Genomic DNA, 18,498 nt, shown 5'->3' on the forward strand with positions numbered 1-18,498 from the left:
TTCCTCTCTCTCTTAAGCCGCATCCTCCTCCTCTGCCACATGGGGGCCTGGCTGGCAGTCTGTGCCTTGAGTGCGGTCCGGCCCCAGGCCACAGAGGAGGAGGATGTGGCTTGAGGATCCGCTGCTCCTTCCGGCCTGATTGGCACACGTAGAGAGGGTGAATGGTCCGTTGAAGGAAGGAGATGAACGCACTCTCACCGCTGAGCTGCCTTCCCAGCTCAGCTTGGCCCCTATGATAAGGCTATGCTTTTGTGGCTACTGGCCATGGCATCGCAAGAGTCCAGGGGCCATAGGTGTTACACAAGTACCACTGACTGTGCAAGCTAAGAAAAGTGACGGTGCTCCATCTGATCTAGATATCCATGAGTATATGATTTGACACCTGATTTCTGAGTTGAGAGAATTCTGTGCTGTCTTTTTATTTGTATAACTAACTTTTGAAAATACCAAAAAGTATATTTCCCATTGTTAGTTTGTGATGGTGTGTTGTCAGGTCTGCCATAGTTTTAGTCAGGAAAGATGTAAATCTCTGTCTAGTTCTGTTAGGGCACAATGAATGACACCATGTCCTATTCTTATTTTGTAGACTTTCAACCATCATTAATGCCAACCAGATCCTGGTGCTGAAGGAGGGGCGGATCATGGAGCGTGGGAGGTAAGGAGCCCCAGTACAGAGGGCCACCTTAAACTCCACAGGGGCTGAAACATCGCATTCTCTTCTTTGAGGTGTCATTCACAAGCCCGCAGCCCTGAGGCCTTCTCAGATTTGTCGTTATAGCCATAGACCCTTCATGTGAAGGAATGGTATTGCACCACAAAGTAATGTGTGCTTCCATAAATACTGAGGCATCCTGGGATCTGTAGTTCAGATTTTTCACTCAAACATTGAGCCTCTATAGGAGCCATTCGCAGCCTTTCAGGCATTCACATGTCCGTCATGCCCGAGTCTTATTTTAGGTCAGTCTTGGTGTTCCAGTGACAATAGACTATACTCAAACTGATGGAATTTGTGCTAGGACTCGCCAGTCAACAGCAGTGATCACCACAGAGGTTTGTGCCTATTCCCTAAAATACATAAGTTCTCCATTTGAAAAAAAGTACTGGACACTTCCGAATCCTGGCCTTCCACAGTACAAGGCCAGGGCAGGCAGAGGGTCGTGCCCTTCACCAGGCAGTTCTGAGAGCGAGGCGGGCTTCGTATTCGTAGGCCGTGGGAGATAGAAGGTCGAGAGATGCTCAGATGTTATGCATAAGTACTTAGCTGACCAGCAGGACCAAGCTGAAGACCATAGGGTGAAAGCGATTCATCCATCCATGAAGCTACCAGCAGCTCAGGTTCCTTCTGAAGATCATACGTGGACCAGGGCGTCATACAACAGAGAAATAACGGTACAAAGCAAAGGAAGGATGATGGACCAGGGAGAGAAAAGAGGGAGTGAGATGGGAGAGAAGACTTTACAGGCTGATTTTGAAACCTCATGGAGTTTCCTTTTGAAAATTTTGGACAGCTCACAATGTGGGTCTTTTATCTTTATTGGAGCAAACACATTTTATGTGCATAAAATGAAATGCATATTGCACCCTTAATTGGGTACGAAATACATCTACCAGCCTTGATTATATTTTAGAGGGAATTGTGAAGGTCCAATCAATGAGAACTCTGGAAAATGGGGAAGTGGTTAGTAGGAGGGATAATCTGCAAAGTGATGGCCTATGAGCATAGTGAGTAAGAGCATAGGGGGAGCAAGAGTATGGATTCATTTATAGGTGAGATGGAAGAGTTTGTTTATGCTTATCTACCCATTAAGAAAAGTGGAAGGAAGGCAAAACGATTACCGGCATGGTTAAAAGGTGAGGTGAAAGAGGCTATTTTAGCCAAAAAAAATCCTTCAAAAATTGGAAGAATCCATCTGATGAAAATAGGATAAAACATAAGCATTGTCAAGTTAAGTGTAAAACATTGATAAGACAGGCAAAGAGAGAATTTGAAATGAAGTTGGCCATAGAGGCAAAAACTCATAATAAAAACTTTTAAAAATATATCTGAAGCAAACCTGTGAGGAAGTCGGTTGGACCATTAGATGACGAGGGGTTAAAGGGGCTCTTAGGGAAGATAAGGCCATTGCAGAAAGACTAAATGAATTCTTTGCTTCCATGTTTACTAATGAGGATGTTGGGGAGATACCAGTTCCTGAGAAGGTTTTCAGGGGTGATGAGTCAGACGAACTGAACGAAATCACTGTGAACCTGGAAGATGTAGTAGGCCAGATTGATAAACTAAACAGTATCAAATCACCTGGACCGGATGGTATGCATCCTAGGGTACTGAAGGAAATCAAAAATCTGATCTGTTAGTTAAAATTTGTACCCTATCATTAAAATCATCCTTTGTACCCGAAGACTGGAGGATGGCCAATGTAACCCCAATATTTTAAAAAGGCTCCAGGGGTGATCCGGGTAATTATAGACCAGTGAGCCTGACTTCAGTGCCGAGAAAATTAGTGAAAACTATTCTCAAGATCAAAATAGTAGAGCATATAGAAAGACATGGTTTAATGGAACACAGTCAACATGGATTTACCCAAGGGAAGTCTTGCCTAACAAATCTGCTTCATTTTTTTGAAGGGGTTAATAAACATGTGGATAAAGGTGAACCGGTAGATGTAGGGTATTTGGATGTTCAGAAGGCGTTCGACAAAGTCCCTCATGAGAAGCTTCTAGGAAAACTAAAAAGTCATGGGATAGGAGGCGATGTCCTTTCATGGATTACAAACTAGTTAAAAGACAGGAAACTGAGAGTAGGATTAAAGTGCCAATTTTCTCAGTGGAAAAGGGTAAACAGTGGAGTGCCTCAGGGATCTGTACTTGGACCTGTGCTTTTCAATATATATATATAAATGATCTGGAAAGGAATACGACGAGTGAGGTTATTAAATTTGCGGACGATACAAAATTATTCAGAGTAGTTAAATCACAAGCGGATTGTGATACATTATAGGAGGACCTTGCAAGACTGGAAGATTGGGCATCCAAATAGCAGATGAAATTTAATGTGGACAAGTGCAAGGTGTTGCACATAGGGAAAAATAACCCTTGCTGTAGTTACACGATGTTAGGTTCCATAATAGGAGCTACCACCCAGGAAAAAGATCTAGGCATCATAGTGGATAATACTTTAAAATCATCGGCTCAGTGTGCTGCAGCAGTCAATGTTAGGAATTATTAGGAAGGGAATGGTTGATAAAACAGAAAATGTCATAATGCCTCTATATCGCTCTATGGCGAGACCGCACCTTGAGTACTGTGTACAATTCTGGTTGCCACATCTCAAAAAAGATATAGTTGCGATTGAGAAGGTACAGAGAAGGGCAACCAAAATGATAAAGGGGATGGAACAGCTCCCCTATGAGGAAAGGCTGAAGAGATTAGGGTTCTTCAGCTTGGAGAGGAGACGGCTGAGGGGAAGGGGGGGATATGATAGAGGTGTTTAAGATCATGAGAGGTCTTGAACAAGTAGATGTGAATCGGTTATTTTCACTTTCGAATAATAGAAGGACTAGGGGGCACTCCATGAAGTTAGCAAGTAGCACATTTAAGACTAATCTTAGAAAATTATTTTTCACACAACACACAATAAAGCTCTAGAATTTGTTGCCAGAGGATGTGGTTAGTGCAGTTAGTGTAGCTGGGTTCAAAAAAGGTTTGGATAAGTACTTGGAGGAGAAGTCCATTAACTGCTATTAATCAAATGTACTTAGGGAATAGCCACTGCTATTAATTGCATCAGTAACATGGGATCTTCTTAGTGTTTGAGTAATTGCCAGGTTCTTATGGCCTGGATTGGCCACTGTTGGAAACACGATGCTGGGCTTGATGGACCCTTGGTCTGACCCAGCATGGCAAGTTCTTATGTTCTTATGAAGACAAAAACTGACTTGGATACAAAGTGATATTCTGCAGATGGCCAAGCTTGTACAGCTGGGAGATCTTCTTAGCTCGGGCAGTGTGGTTCTTATCTGCTGTCATCCCCTGTGTTACATGTGTTGTGCTGTATGTAACAAGAAGCTAATAATGGGAAAGCATCAAGGGCAGTGTCTGAAGAGCAGAGGAGGTGAGCAGCAGAGTTTTGGAGGTGATAGAATGAACAGGGGGATGAGTCACACAGAAGAGAAGTGCAGTAGCTCAGGCATGAGAAAAATGAACCAGGACTTCGTGAACGAAGAAGGGCAGAAGGTGGTAATGTCCTGATGAAGGGGTGAGTGCCATGCCTGGACAATGAGAGGAGGCAGAATCAATGATGAGAGACCTTGTGGAACTGTAACGAACAAGAACTTTGTGTTTAGAGGGATTTAATCTTAGGGCACGGGATTTCGTTCATGAGGCAGAAAGATAGGGAGAGATTATCCAGTAGGGTCTGGGATGTGACTGGAAACCCCAAGAATCTTTTCCAACCTCATTCCTTGATTTTTTTTTCTTCTGGTCCATAAGTTCTATTTCTTTCCCGCCTGGTATTGGAGAGGCCATGGGGTGGAGGGAGGTTAGCAGGCTCAGAGTAGATGTCATCAGTGGGGGCATGTGTGCTATGCGTTTGGTGTTGCCTTTCTCTTCCTGTTCCCAGATTTCTCTTACTTGCTCTCTCTCCTAGGCACGAGGAGCTCCTTGCAAAGGGTGGCGTGTATGCAGGCATGTGGCAGAAGCAGCAGCAGGTCAGCGACTCATCCGACTCTGCCTCTGACACAGAGACCAAAGACCGGAGCACTGAGAAACTGCAGCCCGCAGCAAGGAAAGGACACAGAGAGACTGTCGCTCCTGGCTCAGGGTCTCCCACCAAGAAGGGACATTGACTGACCCTCCCTACTCCCCAACCAAAACACTCTGCACCATCTTCTGGTTCTGTTCCCAGGAGGTGAACACTACAGGATTTGTGATGCACTGTTCGCCTGCTCCTTCCAGATGTCGTGTTCTGGGAGAACATAGGAAAGGAGTTGCTTTTATGAAATTTTATACAGTAGAAGAGAAAGAGACAAAAGTTGTAACCTCTCTCTGCCTGGGGCTTGTGGTTACATAACTACAAGGGGCCTGTGTAGTAAAATGTGCTCTACAATTGGTTTTTTTTTTTAACATGCACCTCAGTAAAATTTTAATACAGATGCTAAAGTGCCATTTAGCGGGCTCTGTAAAGAAATGTTACTGTGTGCATGGTAAACATCACCAGCACTGGCGTGTGTACGGTATGAACATGGAATCTCACCCCCTCCCTTCCACGTGAAAGGGCCAGCTACCCTGGGAGATTGTTCCCTCAGCCTAAACCCTCCATCAAGCTTATTCTTCCCCATCCCCTTTTACGCACAGAAGGTCAAACACCACACCACAGACCCATGCAGTTCCTCTCCCCCTTCAAGGCAACACCACACATGTACACACATTCCTCAACCATTCCCCTCCTCCAAAATGGCTTTCCCTGTACGTACCTGGATCAGCCCAGACTGCTGGGTTATGCCTCCCTTCCAGCTTTTTACCATTCTAGAGGGTCCCCATCCTAGTCCTCACCCTGAGTGACACCCCTAGGCAGCACTTCTCCACTGGCACATGATTGTGGTATCAGGCGGAGGCTATCATGGCCCTGCTGCTGGTGAGGACTGGGACAGGGACCCTTCAGAATTGTAAAAAGCCATTCAGATGAATGGGAGGGGGGGTCCTGTCTATATAGCAGAAGTCGAAGGGGGAGGGCATGGCTTTTAAGAGGGAGATTTGGGGTTGACCAGAACCTTTCTGTAGAAAAGCCGAAATATGCGACACCGTAGCCTGAACAGACTAAGGCTGCACTCCATCAACAGCAGACCAGGATTCTAAGATCCTCCAAATTCGCACATATGTCAAGGATGTAGAAATAACTGCTTTGGACTATCCCCGCCATCTCAGTTGTCTCCTCTTAGAAGTGAAGCCGCGAGACAGAAGCCTGACCAAAAAATATTGGGCCCTGGTGGAAAACAGTTGACCGATGTCAACCTCAGGGGCCCGTCTATGGCCACGTTGATCAGATCTGGAAAGCATGGTTGATATGGCCACTTTGAAACTACCAGGATCACGTTGCCTGGATGTTTCTCCATCCGCCGTAATCCCTTGTCCATCAGAGGCCTAGGGAGAGAAGACAAAGAAGAATCCCTCGAATCCACAGCAGCACCAGAGCTCTGATTCCTTTGTAATATGTTCTGTTCAGTGGCCGTAAAACCACGACACCTTGATGTTCTGTTTGGTCGAGATATCTCCATCTTCCGTGAATGAGACACATCGCTGCCTCCAACAACTCCCATTCCCTGGGATCTAACTTTCTCCGACTGATAAAATCTACCTGAATGTAGTTCACTCCAGCGATGTGAGACACTGCCAGCTGCTCCAAGTGCTGTTCTGCCCAGAGAATCAACTCCTGGGCCTCTCGAGCCGCTGCCTGATTCTTGGATCCACCTTGATGGTTTATGTAGGTCAACGTCGTCGCATTGTCTGATAGGATCCACACTGGAAGACCACATAACCTTGGCAGACAGGCAAGCAGCACAAAATGCACCGCTCTCATCTCTAATTGATTGATAGGCCATGAGACCTCCTGTTTCGACTACTGGCCCTACTCCAGCTGATCTTGCCACACCGCCCTCCATCCAGAGAGGCTTACATCGGTGATGACTCTTATCCACTTCAGACTCTCCAATTCCGCACCACGCTCAAGATTGGTGCGAGCAAACACCACAAAAGACTTCCCCCTCTAACAGACGAGGAAGATGAAACTTTTCCAATAACAGATTCCAGCGGGAGAAGAGCCCCCTGCAGAGGCTCCATATGTGGGAACACCCAATGCATTAATTCCAGTGTCAATGCCAGTGGTCCCCAAACCTGTCCTGGAGGGCCACCAGCCAGTCGGGTTTTTGGGATATCCTCAATGAATATGCATGAGAGAAAATTTGCATGCACTGCCTCCATAACATGCAAATTTTCTCTCATGCATATTCATTGTGGATATCCCAAAAACCCGACTGGCTGGTGGCCCTCCAGGACAGGTTTGGGGACCACTGGTCAATGCCATAGAACCCAGACCTGTATATAGTCCCAGACCCTGGGAACCGAAATCTCTAGCAAAGCCTAATCTGACTCTGCAATTTCAGCAGTCTCTCTCCATGAAAAACACTCTCTCTGCCAGTATGTTGAACTGAGCTCCCAGATACTCCAGAGTTTGTAAGAGGACTAAATGGCTCGTTGCTAGGTTCACCACCTATCCTAGAGACTTCAAGTGCATCGGTGCCTTTGTACTGATTGTCAACAGAGGTCATTTGATTTCGCATGAATAAGCCAATCATCCAGATATGGATGCACCAACACCCCCTCCTTTTGCAGTGCAGCTGCCCCCACCACCCTCACCTTGGTGAAGTTACACGGGGCCTTTGCCAGCTGACGGGAAGGGCTCGAAACCGAAAATGGGACCTTGAACCTCAGGATTCTCTGGTGGCTATGTGCAGATACGCCTCTGTCAAGGTGAGAAATGCCAAGAACTCTGCCTTGTGTATCGCCGCTGTGATGGACCTCAGTTTCCATGGGGAAAACGGGAACCTTGAGAGCTGCATTTACCTTCTTTAAATCCAAAATCTCTTGACTTGGATATAGGGGGCAAAAAGAAACAGGATGTTTAACTTAAAATTGACCTCTGACTACACTAAGCATGTTCTGGGTCAGAGCCAACAGACTCGGGCCACGCCGAGCGTGTTCAGGATCAGAGCCAACAAACTCAGCAAGACATCTCTGTGGAAAAAAGAAAAATCTGAGCAGAATCCAAAGCGGCTCTCAATCACATGCAATTTCTCCCTCTTCTGGAAGTGAGAAAGCCAATTCCCCATTGGACTCCCTCGATGTCCCATGATCCACACCCCCTTGAGCATTACCAGGGTCAGCCTCCCTGCAGCATTTGCCTGAGGCCCGAGCACATGATCCGTACATAGTAGGTTGCTTCACCTTCGCTGGGTGCCCCTGTAGAAAGGTCTGCGGGCCCTGGAAACATCCCACCTAGGAGGAGGAGGATGAATCTATACCCCAGAGTCCACAGGCCCAACCTTGCGCTCTCCAACCTCTCTCGGGAAAGCTTCTGCCCTTGGGAACAAGGGAGGAGAACCAACCATTGCCTCTCCTCCCCCTCCAGAGACACCATAGGCCAACGGGATGTTCCAACGTGAGCAAAAGCTGTGGTGGTCAAATCGCTTTGAGCATCTAAACAGCGCTGACACAAACGGAGAGAGAGTGAGGACTGAATTGCTATCGGGACAGCAAGGCCCTTGGACCTGTTCGTCCCTGGCGCCTAGCTCTCCTGAGCTTCGGCTCTAGGCGGCCTCCTTTGTGCACACCAATGCCACCTGGATGCATGCAAATATGCGCTCAAGGCTAGGTTGCAGGTACGTATAGGGAATTGTGGTTTCTTGGGGAGAGAGGGGGTGTTCTGATGTGTGAGGGGTTAGACTTTCTTGGGAGGAGGAGATAAGGGCAAATTTGATTTTGGGGGGAGGGGAGGTATTGGGGTGAACACCGTCTCTCATGCTTAACAGGTTCTTTCACTGTGGGCTGGTAGGCATGAGGGATTTTCAGCTGCTATGTGCACGCCAAATGTTTAACACCTGCTTTGAGGCAGATATTAAAGTTTAGGCCTTAGCCATGGCACGGTAAATAGCAGCTGGAGGGGTGCATACTGCAGTGTTTACCTTGAGCCTACTAAAGTCTCATTTGCATATGACATGCCCTCATTTACATGCAGATAGGTGCTGCTTGTACATGGATCTGCTGTTGGCATCAGACAGTAGGACTTTATTACATTGTGTGCAGTTTTTAACAGCACAAACGCCTCTTACTGTGCACACTAACCTTTATTGCATAGGCCCCTACCCTAACCACCGAGTTTCCATTCTACATTTTTTTCAGGATATAGACACTATTTTTTGATAGCGTGGAATGTTGAGATGGTGTGTGTGGTTTTCTTATGCTAATACAAGGTTATAAACTGTTTAAACTCTTATTCCCCTTTGTTTTGTTTTTTGTTAACTGATGTTATGGGAGTCTCTGTTTAGTGGACCCTTGGGCCGACCTGCTGGAGACTTGGAAAGATGGTCAATGTCTCTAATGAATAGCAGGCCGAGAGGCAGATGTTCAGGCGGGACGTAGATGCTCTTCACCCTGGAAGCTGGTGCTCCCCCGGGAGGAGCCTGTAGGAGCCCAACCGCTGGGACTTAGGTGGCTTCACCCTTGGAAGCCGAAGCCCCCCCCGGGAGGAGCCCGTAGGGGCCCAGCCGCTGGGACTTAGACGAGTTGTGGATCAGGACAGGTAACTGGAACCAGACTAAGGAAATAGCAATACTGTAAGTGGGTTCAGGTTCTGGAACCAGGCAGGAACTGTAGCAAGGCTCGGATACTGGAACCAGGCAGGAACTGTAGCAGGATACGGGTACTGGAACCAGGCAGGTACTGTAGCAAGGCTCGGATACTGGAACCAGGCAGGAACTGTAGCAGGATACGGGTACTGGAACCAGGCAGGTACTGTAGCAGGATTCGGGTACTGGAACCAGGCAGGTACTGTAGCAAGACTCGGGTACTGGAACCAGGCAGGAACTGTAGCAGGATTCGGGTACTGGAACCAGGCAGGAACTGTAGCAGGACTCGGGTACTGGAACCAGGCAGGAACTGTAGCAGGATTCGGGTACTGGAACCAGGCAGGAACTGTAGCAGGATACGGGTACTGGAACCAGGCCGGAACTGTAGCAGGATTCGGGTACTGGAACCAGGCAGGAAGTGTAGCAGGATTCGGGTACTGGAACCAGGCAGGAACTGTAGCAGGATTCGGGTACTGGAACCAGGCAGGAAGTGTAGCAAGATTCGGGTACTGGAACCAGGCAGGTACTGTAGCAGGACTCGGGTACTGGAACCAGGCAGGAACTGTAGCAGGATTCGGGTACTGGAACCAGGCAGGAAGTGTAGCAAGATTCGGGTACTGGAACCAGGCAGGAAGTGTAGCAGGATTCGGGTACTGGAACCAGGCAGGAACTGTAGCAGGATACGGGTACTGGAACCAGGCAGGAACTGTAGCAAGGCTCGGATACTGGAACCAGGCAGGTACTGTAGCAAGGCTCGGATACTGGAACCAGGCAGGAACTGTAGCAGGATACGGGTACTGGAACCAGGCAGGTACTGTAGCAGGATTCGGGTACTGGAACCAGGCAGGTACTGTAGCAAGACTCGGGTACTGGAACCAGGCAGGAACTGTAGCAGGATTCGGGTACTGGAACCAGGCAGGAACTGTAGCAGGATTCGGGTACTGGAACCAGGCAGGAACTGTAGCAGGATTCGGGTACTGGAACCAGGCAGGAACTGTAGCAGGATACGGGTACTGGAACCAGGCCGGAACTGTAGCAGGATTCGGGTACTGGAACCAGGCAGGAAGTGTAGCAGGATTCGGGTACTGGAACCAGGCAGGAACTGTAGCAGGATTCGGGTACTGGAACCAGGCAGGAAGTGTAGCAAGATTCGGGTACTGGAACCAGGCAGGTACTGTAGCAGGACTCGGGTACTGGAACCAGGCAGGAACTGTAGCAGGATTCGGGTACTGGAACCAGGCAGGAAGTGTAGCAAGATTCGGGTACTGGAACCAGGCAGGAAGTGTAGCAGGATTCGGGTACTGGAACCAGGCAGGAACTGTAGCAGGATACGGGTACTGGAACCAGGCAGGAACTGTAGCAAGGCTCGGATACTGGAACCAGGCAGGAACTGTAGCAGGATACGGGTACTGGAACCAGGCAGGTACTGTAGCAAGGCTCGGATACTGGAACCAGGCAGGAACTGTAGCACGATTCGGGTACTGGAACCAGGCAGGTACTGTAGCAGGATTCGGGTACTGGAACCAGGCAGGAAGTGTAGCACGATTCGGGTACTGGAACCAGGCAGGAACTGTAGCAGGATTCGGGTACTGGAACCAGGCAGGTACTGTAGCAAGATTTGGGTACTGGAACCAGGCAGGAAGTGTAGCAGGATTCGGGTACTGGAACCAGGCAGGAACTGTAGCAGGATTCGGGTACTGGAACCAGGCAGGAAGTGTAGCAAGATTCGGGTACTGGAACCAGGCAGGTACTGTAGCAGGATTCGGGTACTGGAACCAGGCAGGAAGTGTAGCAAGATTCGGGTACTGGAACCAGGCAGGTACTGTAGCAGGATTCGGGTACTGGAACCAGGCAGGAACTGTAGCAGGATTCGGGTACTGGAACCAGGCAGGTACTGTAGCAGGATTCGGGTACTGGAACCAGGCAGGTACTGTAGCAAGACTCGGGTACTGGAACCAGGCAGGAACTGTAGCAGGATTCGGGTACTGGAACCAGGCAGGAACTGTAGCAGGACTCGGGTACTGGAACCAGGCAGGAACTGTAGCAGGATTCGGGTACTGGAACCAGGCAGGAACTGTAGCAGGATACGGGTACTGGAACCAGGCCGGAACTGTAGCAGGATTCGGGTACTGGAACCAGGCAGGAAGTGTAGCAGGATTCGGGTACTGGAACCAGGCAGGAACTGTAGCAGGATTCGGGTACTGGAACCAGGCAGGAAGTGTAGCAAGATTCGGGTACTGGAACCAGGCAGGAACTGTAGCAGGACACGGGTACTGGAACCAGGCAGGAACTGTAGCAGGATTTGGGTACTGGAACCAGGCCGGAACTGTAGCAGGCAAGCAGGAACCAACAGGTACTGTAGCAGGAACGGAGCGACGAAGCAAAGCGAGTCACTCCGGGGCACAGCGCAACAGGAAACCGGGAGGCAAACCCGTTGCAAGGCAAAGACTGGATGGCCGCGGCCGGCTTATCAAGGCCGCGGCGTCTGACGTCAGGATTTGGGCGGAGTCACCACTGGCGGGAAACGGCCTAGAAAAGTGCCCAAGTGGCGCGCGCGTGCGCGCCTAAGCACAGGGCATCTATGGAGGAGCTCGCAGCGGACGCCGCCATCCAGGCCACAAACTAGGCCTCGGGGAACAGGAGCAGGTCCGAGGGTCTGGCCGCGGTGCTCGCGCCCAGAACCGCAACAAACTGATATGCTAAAAAATTAAAAGAAATCATAAACAGAAATAATACAGGCAAAGTGTATCGCGTAATGCCACAGCACCATCCCTAATACCCATACAGGGTAACCGTGTGGCCACTTGGTCCTGCCATGTGCTTCTACCCTGGCAACCTTCCCCCCCACCAACTGGGCTTCTGCTTGCCTCTGGGCAACCTCCCTGCCCGCAAGCTATCTATTCCCTGGTGGTTTCTAGGGACACTGAGACCCCTCACAACCAAGGCTCACACAGTTCCTAAAAGTTCACCCACAGACCAAATCTAAACAGTACCAGCACTGATAGTCCAACAAGCTAATAAGTTTATTAAGAAAAAGTAGGAACGGTGAGTGGTTAAAAGATTTAAACTGCAAACAGAAACAGATAAAAGAAAGGAAAATTGGTTCTTACCTGCTAATTTTCGTTTCTGTAGTACCACGGATCAGTCCAGGACAGCTGGGTTTGGCCTCCCCTCCAGCAGGTGGAGACAGAGAAAAACTTTGCGGACTCTGTCCTGTACCCCTGAGCTGCCACCTAGTGTCTGCCAGTATTATACTGTACCCAAGCAGTATTTTTCGGTCTCCAGCAGATGGTGGAGGTGCAAAACCTAGTGTCTGGTAGAGGTGCTGAGTTTAGGGTTGGATTTGGTCTGACTTTAGCCTCTTAGCGCTTGATTTTACAAGGGAAGCTTAGTTTAAGGATCCCTTTCAATTAAAAAAAAATAAAAGTTTGGTTAGAGCTGTGATTGGAGAGTTGCGAGTAGCCTTCCAGGGTTCCCAACCCTCTGCTCTCCAGCCTCGAATACCTGGTGGGACCATCCCCCCCCCCTGGTATTCGAGGCTGGAGAGCAGAGGGTTGGGAACCCTGATACTGCTGCGGCGAGGGCTGATACTGGGGGTCCCGGCTCACTCACCTTCAGCCAGCCTTGTCTTCAGCTAAGAAAAAAAAAAGCGTCCGCTCCATTTTCGCCGCTTTCCTGGCCCGTTTTTTGACTGGGAAATCTGTCCGTCGCAGTTCTTTTTTCGGGGAGAGCCAAAATCGAGGCCAGGGATATGCTTCGCGGTGCGGCCTGCTTGGCCTGTGGCAGTGCGCGCGCGGATTTCCCGCGCTGGGGTCTGCACGGCCTGTCTCTCCGGGGGGGAGGGCTCCTCACAGGATTTGCTTGGTAAGGAGCCTGGGCAAGGCTCCAAATCGCGTCGGGAGCCCCGGAGACCCGATCAGACGGAAAAGGACCTGGTTCCGTTCCAGCTGAGTGCAGGTTCGGAGGCTTTATTAGGGACCTTCCGAGACCAGGAAAAGGCAGCGCTGGGGGAGGGGTCTTCTCCTCCTCCGCTCTCCCCGAGGCCGGCTGCTCCTGGCGGGGGCATGGTGCCGGCTCCAACCGGGGTTTCCTCAGATGAGGAGGATCCGGAGTCTGATGGTTCTTCTTCCTCGTTCTCCTCCCATTTTGTGGACATGATGCGCAAGTTCTTCAAGGCTCGCAAGTCGGGGCGGAGGTCACGCTCTAAGTTGCCCTGGGAGGCTTTGGCACGTAAACGGTCTAGACAATCGGAGGGGGCGGATGTCCCCAAACCGAAGCGTCCTCTCCGGTCTCGGTCCAAACTGACGGAGTCTTCTCAATCGGACTCATCGGAGGATGATCCAGCGCCCCCGTTGACTCCAGGCGACAGGCAGGAAGAGGATCCTGAGCTTCACCCTCAGCCGGCCAAGCTGGGGGCAGTCCCGGCGGCGGATGGCGATGATCCCAAGGTGGTGCGCCTGTTTCGAAGGGATGAGCTGGGGCCCCTTATACCGGTCATCCTGGAGGAGCTCGCTATTGAGGTCCCCCCTGAGGATTCCAGGGTGGGATCTATGGACCCCGTCATGGTGGGTCTCCGCGGTCCAGCTCGTTCTTTTCCTTTTCACTGGTCGGTCACGGACTTATTGTATAAGGAATGGGACAATCCGGAGCTAGGTTTGAAAGTCGGATGAGCGATGGAAAAATTGTACCCGCTCCTGGAGGACGCGTTGGAGCTCCTCAGGCTTCCCAAGATTGATTCCGCTGTGGCCGCGGTCACCAAGAGGACCACTATTCCGGTAACAGGGGGCACAGCCTTGAAAGATCTGCAGGATCGTAAGCTGGAGCTGCAGCTTAAGAGGATTTTTGAGGTGTCGGCCCTTGGAATCAGGGCAGCTATGTGTACCAATTTCGCCCAAAGGGCTTGTCTCCGCTGGGTTCAGGATTGGCAGGCTGAGTCCGACCTATCTGGCGCGGCAGTGGATCGAGCTAGTTGGCTGGAAGCGGCAGTTGTGTATGGCGCTGACGCCCTGTATGATCTTCTGAGGACGTCTGCCCGGACGATGGTCTCAGCGGTTTCGGCCCGCAGGCTCCTATGACTCAGGCACTGGGCAGCGGATACCTCTTCAAAAGCGCAGCTGAGTTCCTTGCCATTTAAGGGGAAGCTCCTCTTCGGGCAACAGTTGGACGATTTGATTAAGTCTCTGGGTGAGAACAAGGTTCACCGGTTGCCGGAGGATAGGCACCGGTGCAAAGGTACCTTTCCTCCTCGAAATCGTTCTCGGGGGAATCGTCGATACCGGTCTTCTCGGTCCACCGGATCGTCCTTTCGCCAGAACGCGCCCCGACAGGCCTCTTGGAATCAGTCCTTTCAGGGCCGTCGCCCAGCCAGGGACGGTGCCCCCCTGTCCCATGGGGGCTCCAAGGCTACACAATAAAGTGCGGCCGGCCCACCCTTCCGTTCCAAAGATCGGGGGACGGTTGTCTCTTTTCCGGGAGGCGTGGGCCCAACTGACGTCCGATCAATGGGTCCTAGGCATAATAGAGCACGGCTACGCCTTAGATTTTACACGGCCAGTCAAGGACCATTACATAGTGTCCCCTTGCGCATACAGCGATGCGCGTACAGCGAGAAGCGCAGAGCGGTACAGGTCACCCTGCAACGCCTGCAAGATCTAGGGGCCATAGTTCCAGTGCCCGCAGAGCAGCTGCGGCGTGAGCGCTACTCCATCTACTTCATGGTCCCAAAAAAGGACGGGTCCTTTCGTCCCATCCTTGATTTTGAAGCGAGTAAATCACGCTCTGAAGGTGCCCCGGTTTCGGATGGAAACGCTTTGCTCGGTAATAGCGTCTGTGCACAAGGGGGAGTTCTTAGCTTCTCTGGACCTGTCTGAGGCGTACTTCCACATCCCCATCCATCCGGATCATCAGAGATACCTGCGGTTTGCGGTCCTGGGGCGCCACTTTCAGTTCTGCGCCCTCCCGTTTGGTCTGGCAACGGCTCCCAGAGTGTTCACCAAGGTGATGGTGGTGGTTGCGGCCGCATTGGGACGGGAGGGGATTCTGGTCCATCCATACCTGGACAATTGGTTGGTTCGAGCGAAGTCGGAAAGTCTCTGCAGGGATGCGGTGGAGCGAGTCCTCTGGATGTTGGACTCCTTAGGATGGGTGGTCAACCACGAGAAGAGCCATCTCACCCCCTCTCAGAGCTTGGTATTCCTGGGGGCTCGTTTCGATACTGCCTTAGGGAAGGTCTTTCTGATGGAGGAAAGAGTCTGGAAGCTCATGCAACAGGTGACAGATTTCCAATCTCTCTCTCATCCTACGGCCTGGGATTATTTGCAGGTCCTGGGCTTCATGGCCTCAACCATCGATCTCGTGCCGTGGGCATTTGCACATATGCGTCCTCTTCACTCAGATTTGTTGTCCCGCTGGAAGCCTCGCTCGCAGCTTTACGACATTGTCCTTCCCCTGTTGGGGGCGGTGCATTCCAGTCTGCAGTGGTGGCTTTCTCCGCACAACTTGCGTCAGGGGATGGACCTGGAGACTCCCTGCTGGACCGTAGTGACCACGGATGCCAGCCTCTCTGGCTGGGGAGCGGTTTGTCGGGACACGGCTGTCCAGGGTCAGTGGACCAGGCAGGAAGCCTCCTGGTCGATCAATCGCTTAGAGACCAGAGCGGTTCGCTTAGCGCTTCAGGCCCTCCTACCATTGGTGGAGGGCAAGTCGGTGAGGGTGCTCTCCGACAATGCGACGATAGTAGCATACATCAATCGTCAGGGCGGCACCAGGAGCTGTCCGGTGGCGGCGGAAGCACAACTTTTGATCCGCTGGGCGGAGGCGCATCTTTACCGGATAGCGGCGTCTCACATTGCCGGCGTGGACAACGTCCAAGCGGATTTCCTCCGTCGTCACCAACTGGATCCTGGGGAGTGGGAACTCTCCAACGACGCCTTTCATCGTTTGTGCGACCGGTTGTCAACGCTGGCTATGGATCTGTTGGCGACACATCGCAACGCCAAGGCCCCTCGGTTCTTCAGTCGTCGTCGAGAACCGGGGGCGGAAGGGGTGGACGCCCTGGTCCTCCCCTGGCCCAAGGACATTCTACTGTACGTGTTCCCTCCATGGCCGTTGGTGGGCAAGGTCCTTCTCCGCATCGAAAAGCACGCCAGAAAAGTGATTCTCGTGGCCCTGGAGTGGCCCCGGCGCCCGTGGTTTGCGGATCTTTTGGCTCTGGCAGTAGACTGTCCACTGAGGTTTCCTGTGTCTCCCACGCTACTGCGACAGGGGCCCGTCTGTTTCACCGAGGCAGATCGCTTTTGTCTAGCGGCATGGCTTATGAAAGGCGCCGGTTGAAGAGTAGGGGTAACTCTGATGCGGTAGTGGCCACGCTCTTACGTTCCCGCAAGACTTCTACCTCCCTGGTGTATGTCCGAGTCTGGGGAATATTTGAGTCCTGGTGTATCGACCACTGTGTGCAGCCCGCCGAGGCGTCTATTCCGGAAGTTCTGGATTTCTTACAGGCTGGCCTAGCCAAGGGTTTGGCATTCAATTCGCTGCGGGTGCAGGTGGCGGCCCTGGGCAGTTTTTGATGGAAGGTGCACGGGTTGCCTCTAGCCTCTCACCCGGATGTGGTTCGCTTTTTACGGGGCGCTAAGCACCTTCGCCCTCCGGTCCGGAGCCCTTGTCCTTCATGGAGGTTGAACCTGGTACTCAAGGCGCTTTGTTCGGCTCCTTTTGAACTCTGGCGACGGGTGACCTTGAAGGATCTGACCTTGAAGATGGTTTTTCTGGTGGCGGTTTCTTCCGCTAGGCGGGTGTCCGAGCTGCAGGCCTTATCATGCAGGGAGCCTTTCTTGCGGATCTCCGAGGCGGGAGTCTCCTTGAGAACCATTCCCTCTTTTCTCCCGAAGGTGGTGTCCTCTTTTCATGTGAACCAGTCCATGGAACTTCCTTCCTTTGTGGGGGTGGACTCCTCTTCTCCAGAGGCAAAGGAGTTGCAGAAGTTGGACGTGAAGAGAGCTTTGTTGCGCTACTTAGAGGTGACGAACGGTTTTCGGCTCTCTGATCACTTTTTCGTGCTGTGGAGTGGGCCCAGAAAAGGGCAGAAGGCATCTAAGTCAACGATTGCCCGATGGTTGAAGGAGGCGATTTCCTCCGCTTACCTGGTTCAGGGTCATCCGCTTCCTTCTGGCCTTAAGGCTCATTCTACTCGCTCGCAGTCGACCTCTTGGGCGGAGTGCCAGCAGGTGTCGCCACAGGAAATTTGTAGGGCGGCCACCTGGCAGTCTCCGCATACCTTTGCAAGGCATTATCGGCTCAATGTCCGGGCTCCAGAGCCCGGTTCCTTTGGGGCCAGTGTGCTCCGAGCAGGACTCTCTCAGTCCCACCCTGGTTAGGAAAGCTTTGGTACATCTCAGCTGTCCTGGACTGATCTGGGTACGTACAGGGAAAGGAAAATTGGTTCTTACCTGCTAATTTTCGTTCCTGTAGTACCACGGATCAGTCCAGACGCCCACCCGGGAAGAAGATGGAGAGCCCGCTCGGCTGGTCAACCTCTATGCAAGTTTTCTTGTCTGTCCCTTTTGGGGCTCTATTTTTTTTTGTCGACATGTTGTATTCGTTACTTGCGGTTTATGCAGTGTTTCATATCCTCTGCTCTTCGAGGGAGGTGGCTTTTTTATGGTTGGTAGTTATGGTTTTTTATATCTTTATTTCTGCTTGGGTACTGAATCATACTGGCAGACACTAGGTGGCACCTCAGGGGTATAGAACAGAGTCCGCAAAGTCTTCTTCTGTCTCCATCTGCTGGTGGGGAGGCAAAACCCAGCTGTCCTGGACTGATCCGTGGTACTACAGGAACGAAAATTAGCAGGTAAGAACCAATTTTCCTATGTCTTTTTTTTTTTTTGGGGGGGCGGGGGTTGTGTGTCTGTGTGTAGGGGGAGCAGTGTGAGGCTAATGTCTGTGATTGGGGTGTGTGAGTGTGCGGCTGTTTGATGTGGGGAATGTCCGGCTGATATCTCTGTAGTTGGAGTAGGGGGGTAGGTTCCCCTCTGTGTGTGTGGGGGTGGGGTAGGATCAGGCTGATTTCTTTTTTTTGGGTGGTTGTGGTTGTGTGTGT

At 51.3% G+C, this 18,498-nt stretch overlaps 1 protein-coding gene across 1 annotated transcript in view; it reads left to right on the forward strand.

Annotated features, from left to right (window-relative positions):
• The window catches only part of ABCB6 (ATP binding cassette subfamily B member 6 (Langereis blood group)), a 206,922-nt gene extending 199,994 nt beyond the window's left edge, over nt 1–6,928 (forward strand). The window contains exons 19-20 of the mRNA XM_029605015.1: nt 587–655; nt 4,646–6,928. Coding sequence (XP_029460875.1) covers nt 587–655; nt 4,646–4,844 — 268 coding nt within the window. The 3' untranslated portion in view covers nt 4,845–6,928. The remainder of the gene's footprint in view (nt 1–586; nt 656–4,645) is intronic.
• The last annotated feature ends 11,570 nt before the right edge of the window (nt 6,929–18,498 follow it).

The sequence above is a fragment of the Rhinatrema bivittatum genome, chromosome 6, assembly GCF_901001135.1.
Source record: "Rhinatrema bivittatum chromosome 6, aRhiBiv1.1, whole genome shotgun sequence".
In the NCBI taxonomy this organism is placed as follows: domain Eukaryota; kingdom Metazoa; phylum Chordata; class Amphibia; order Gymnophiona; family Rhinatrematidae; genus Rhinatrema; species Rhinatrema bivittatum.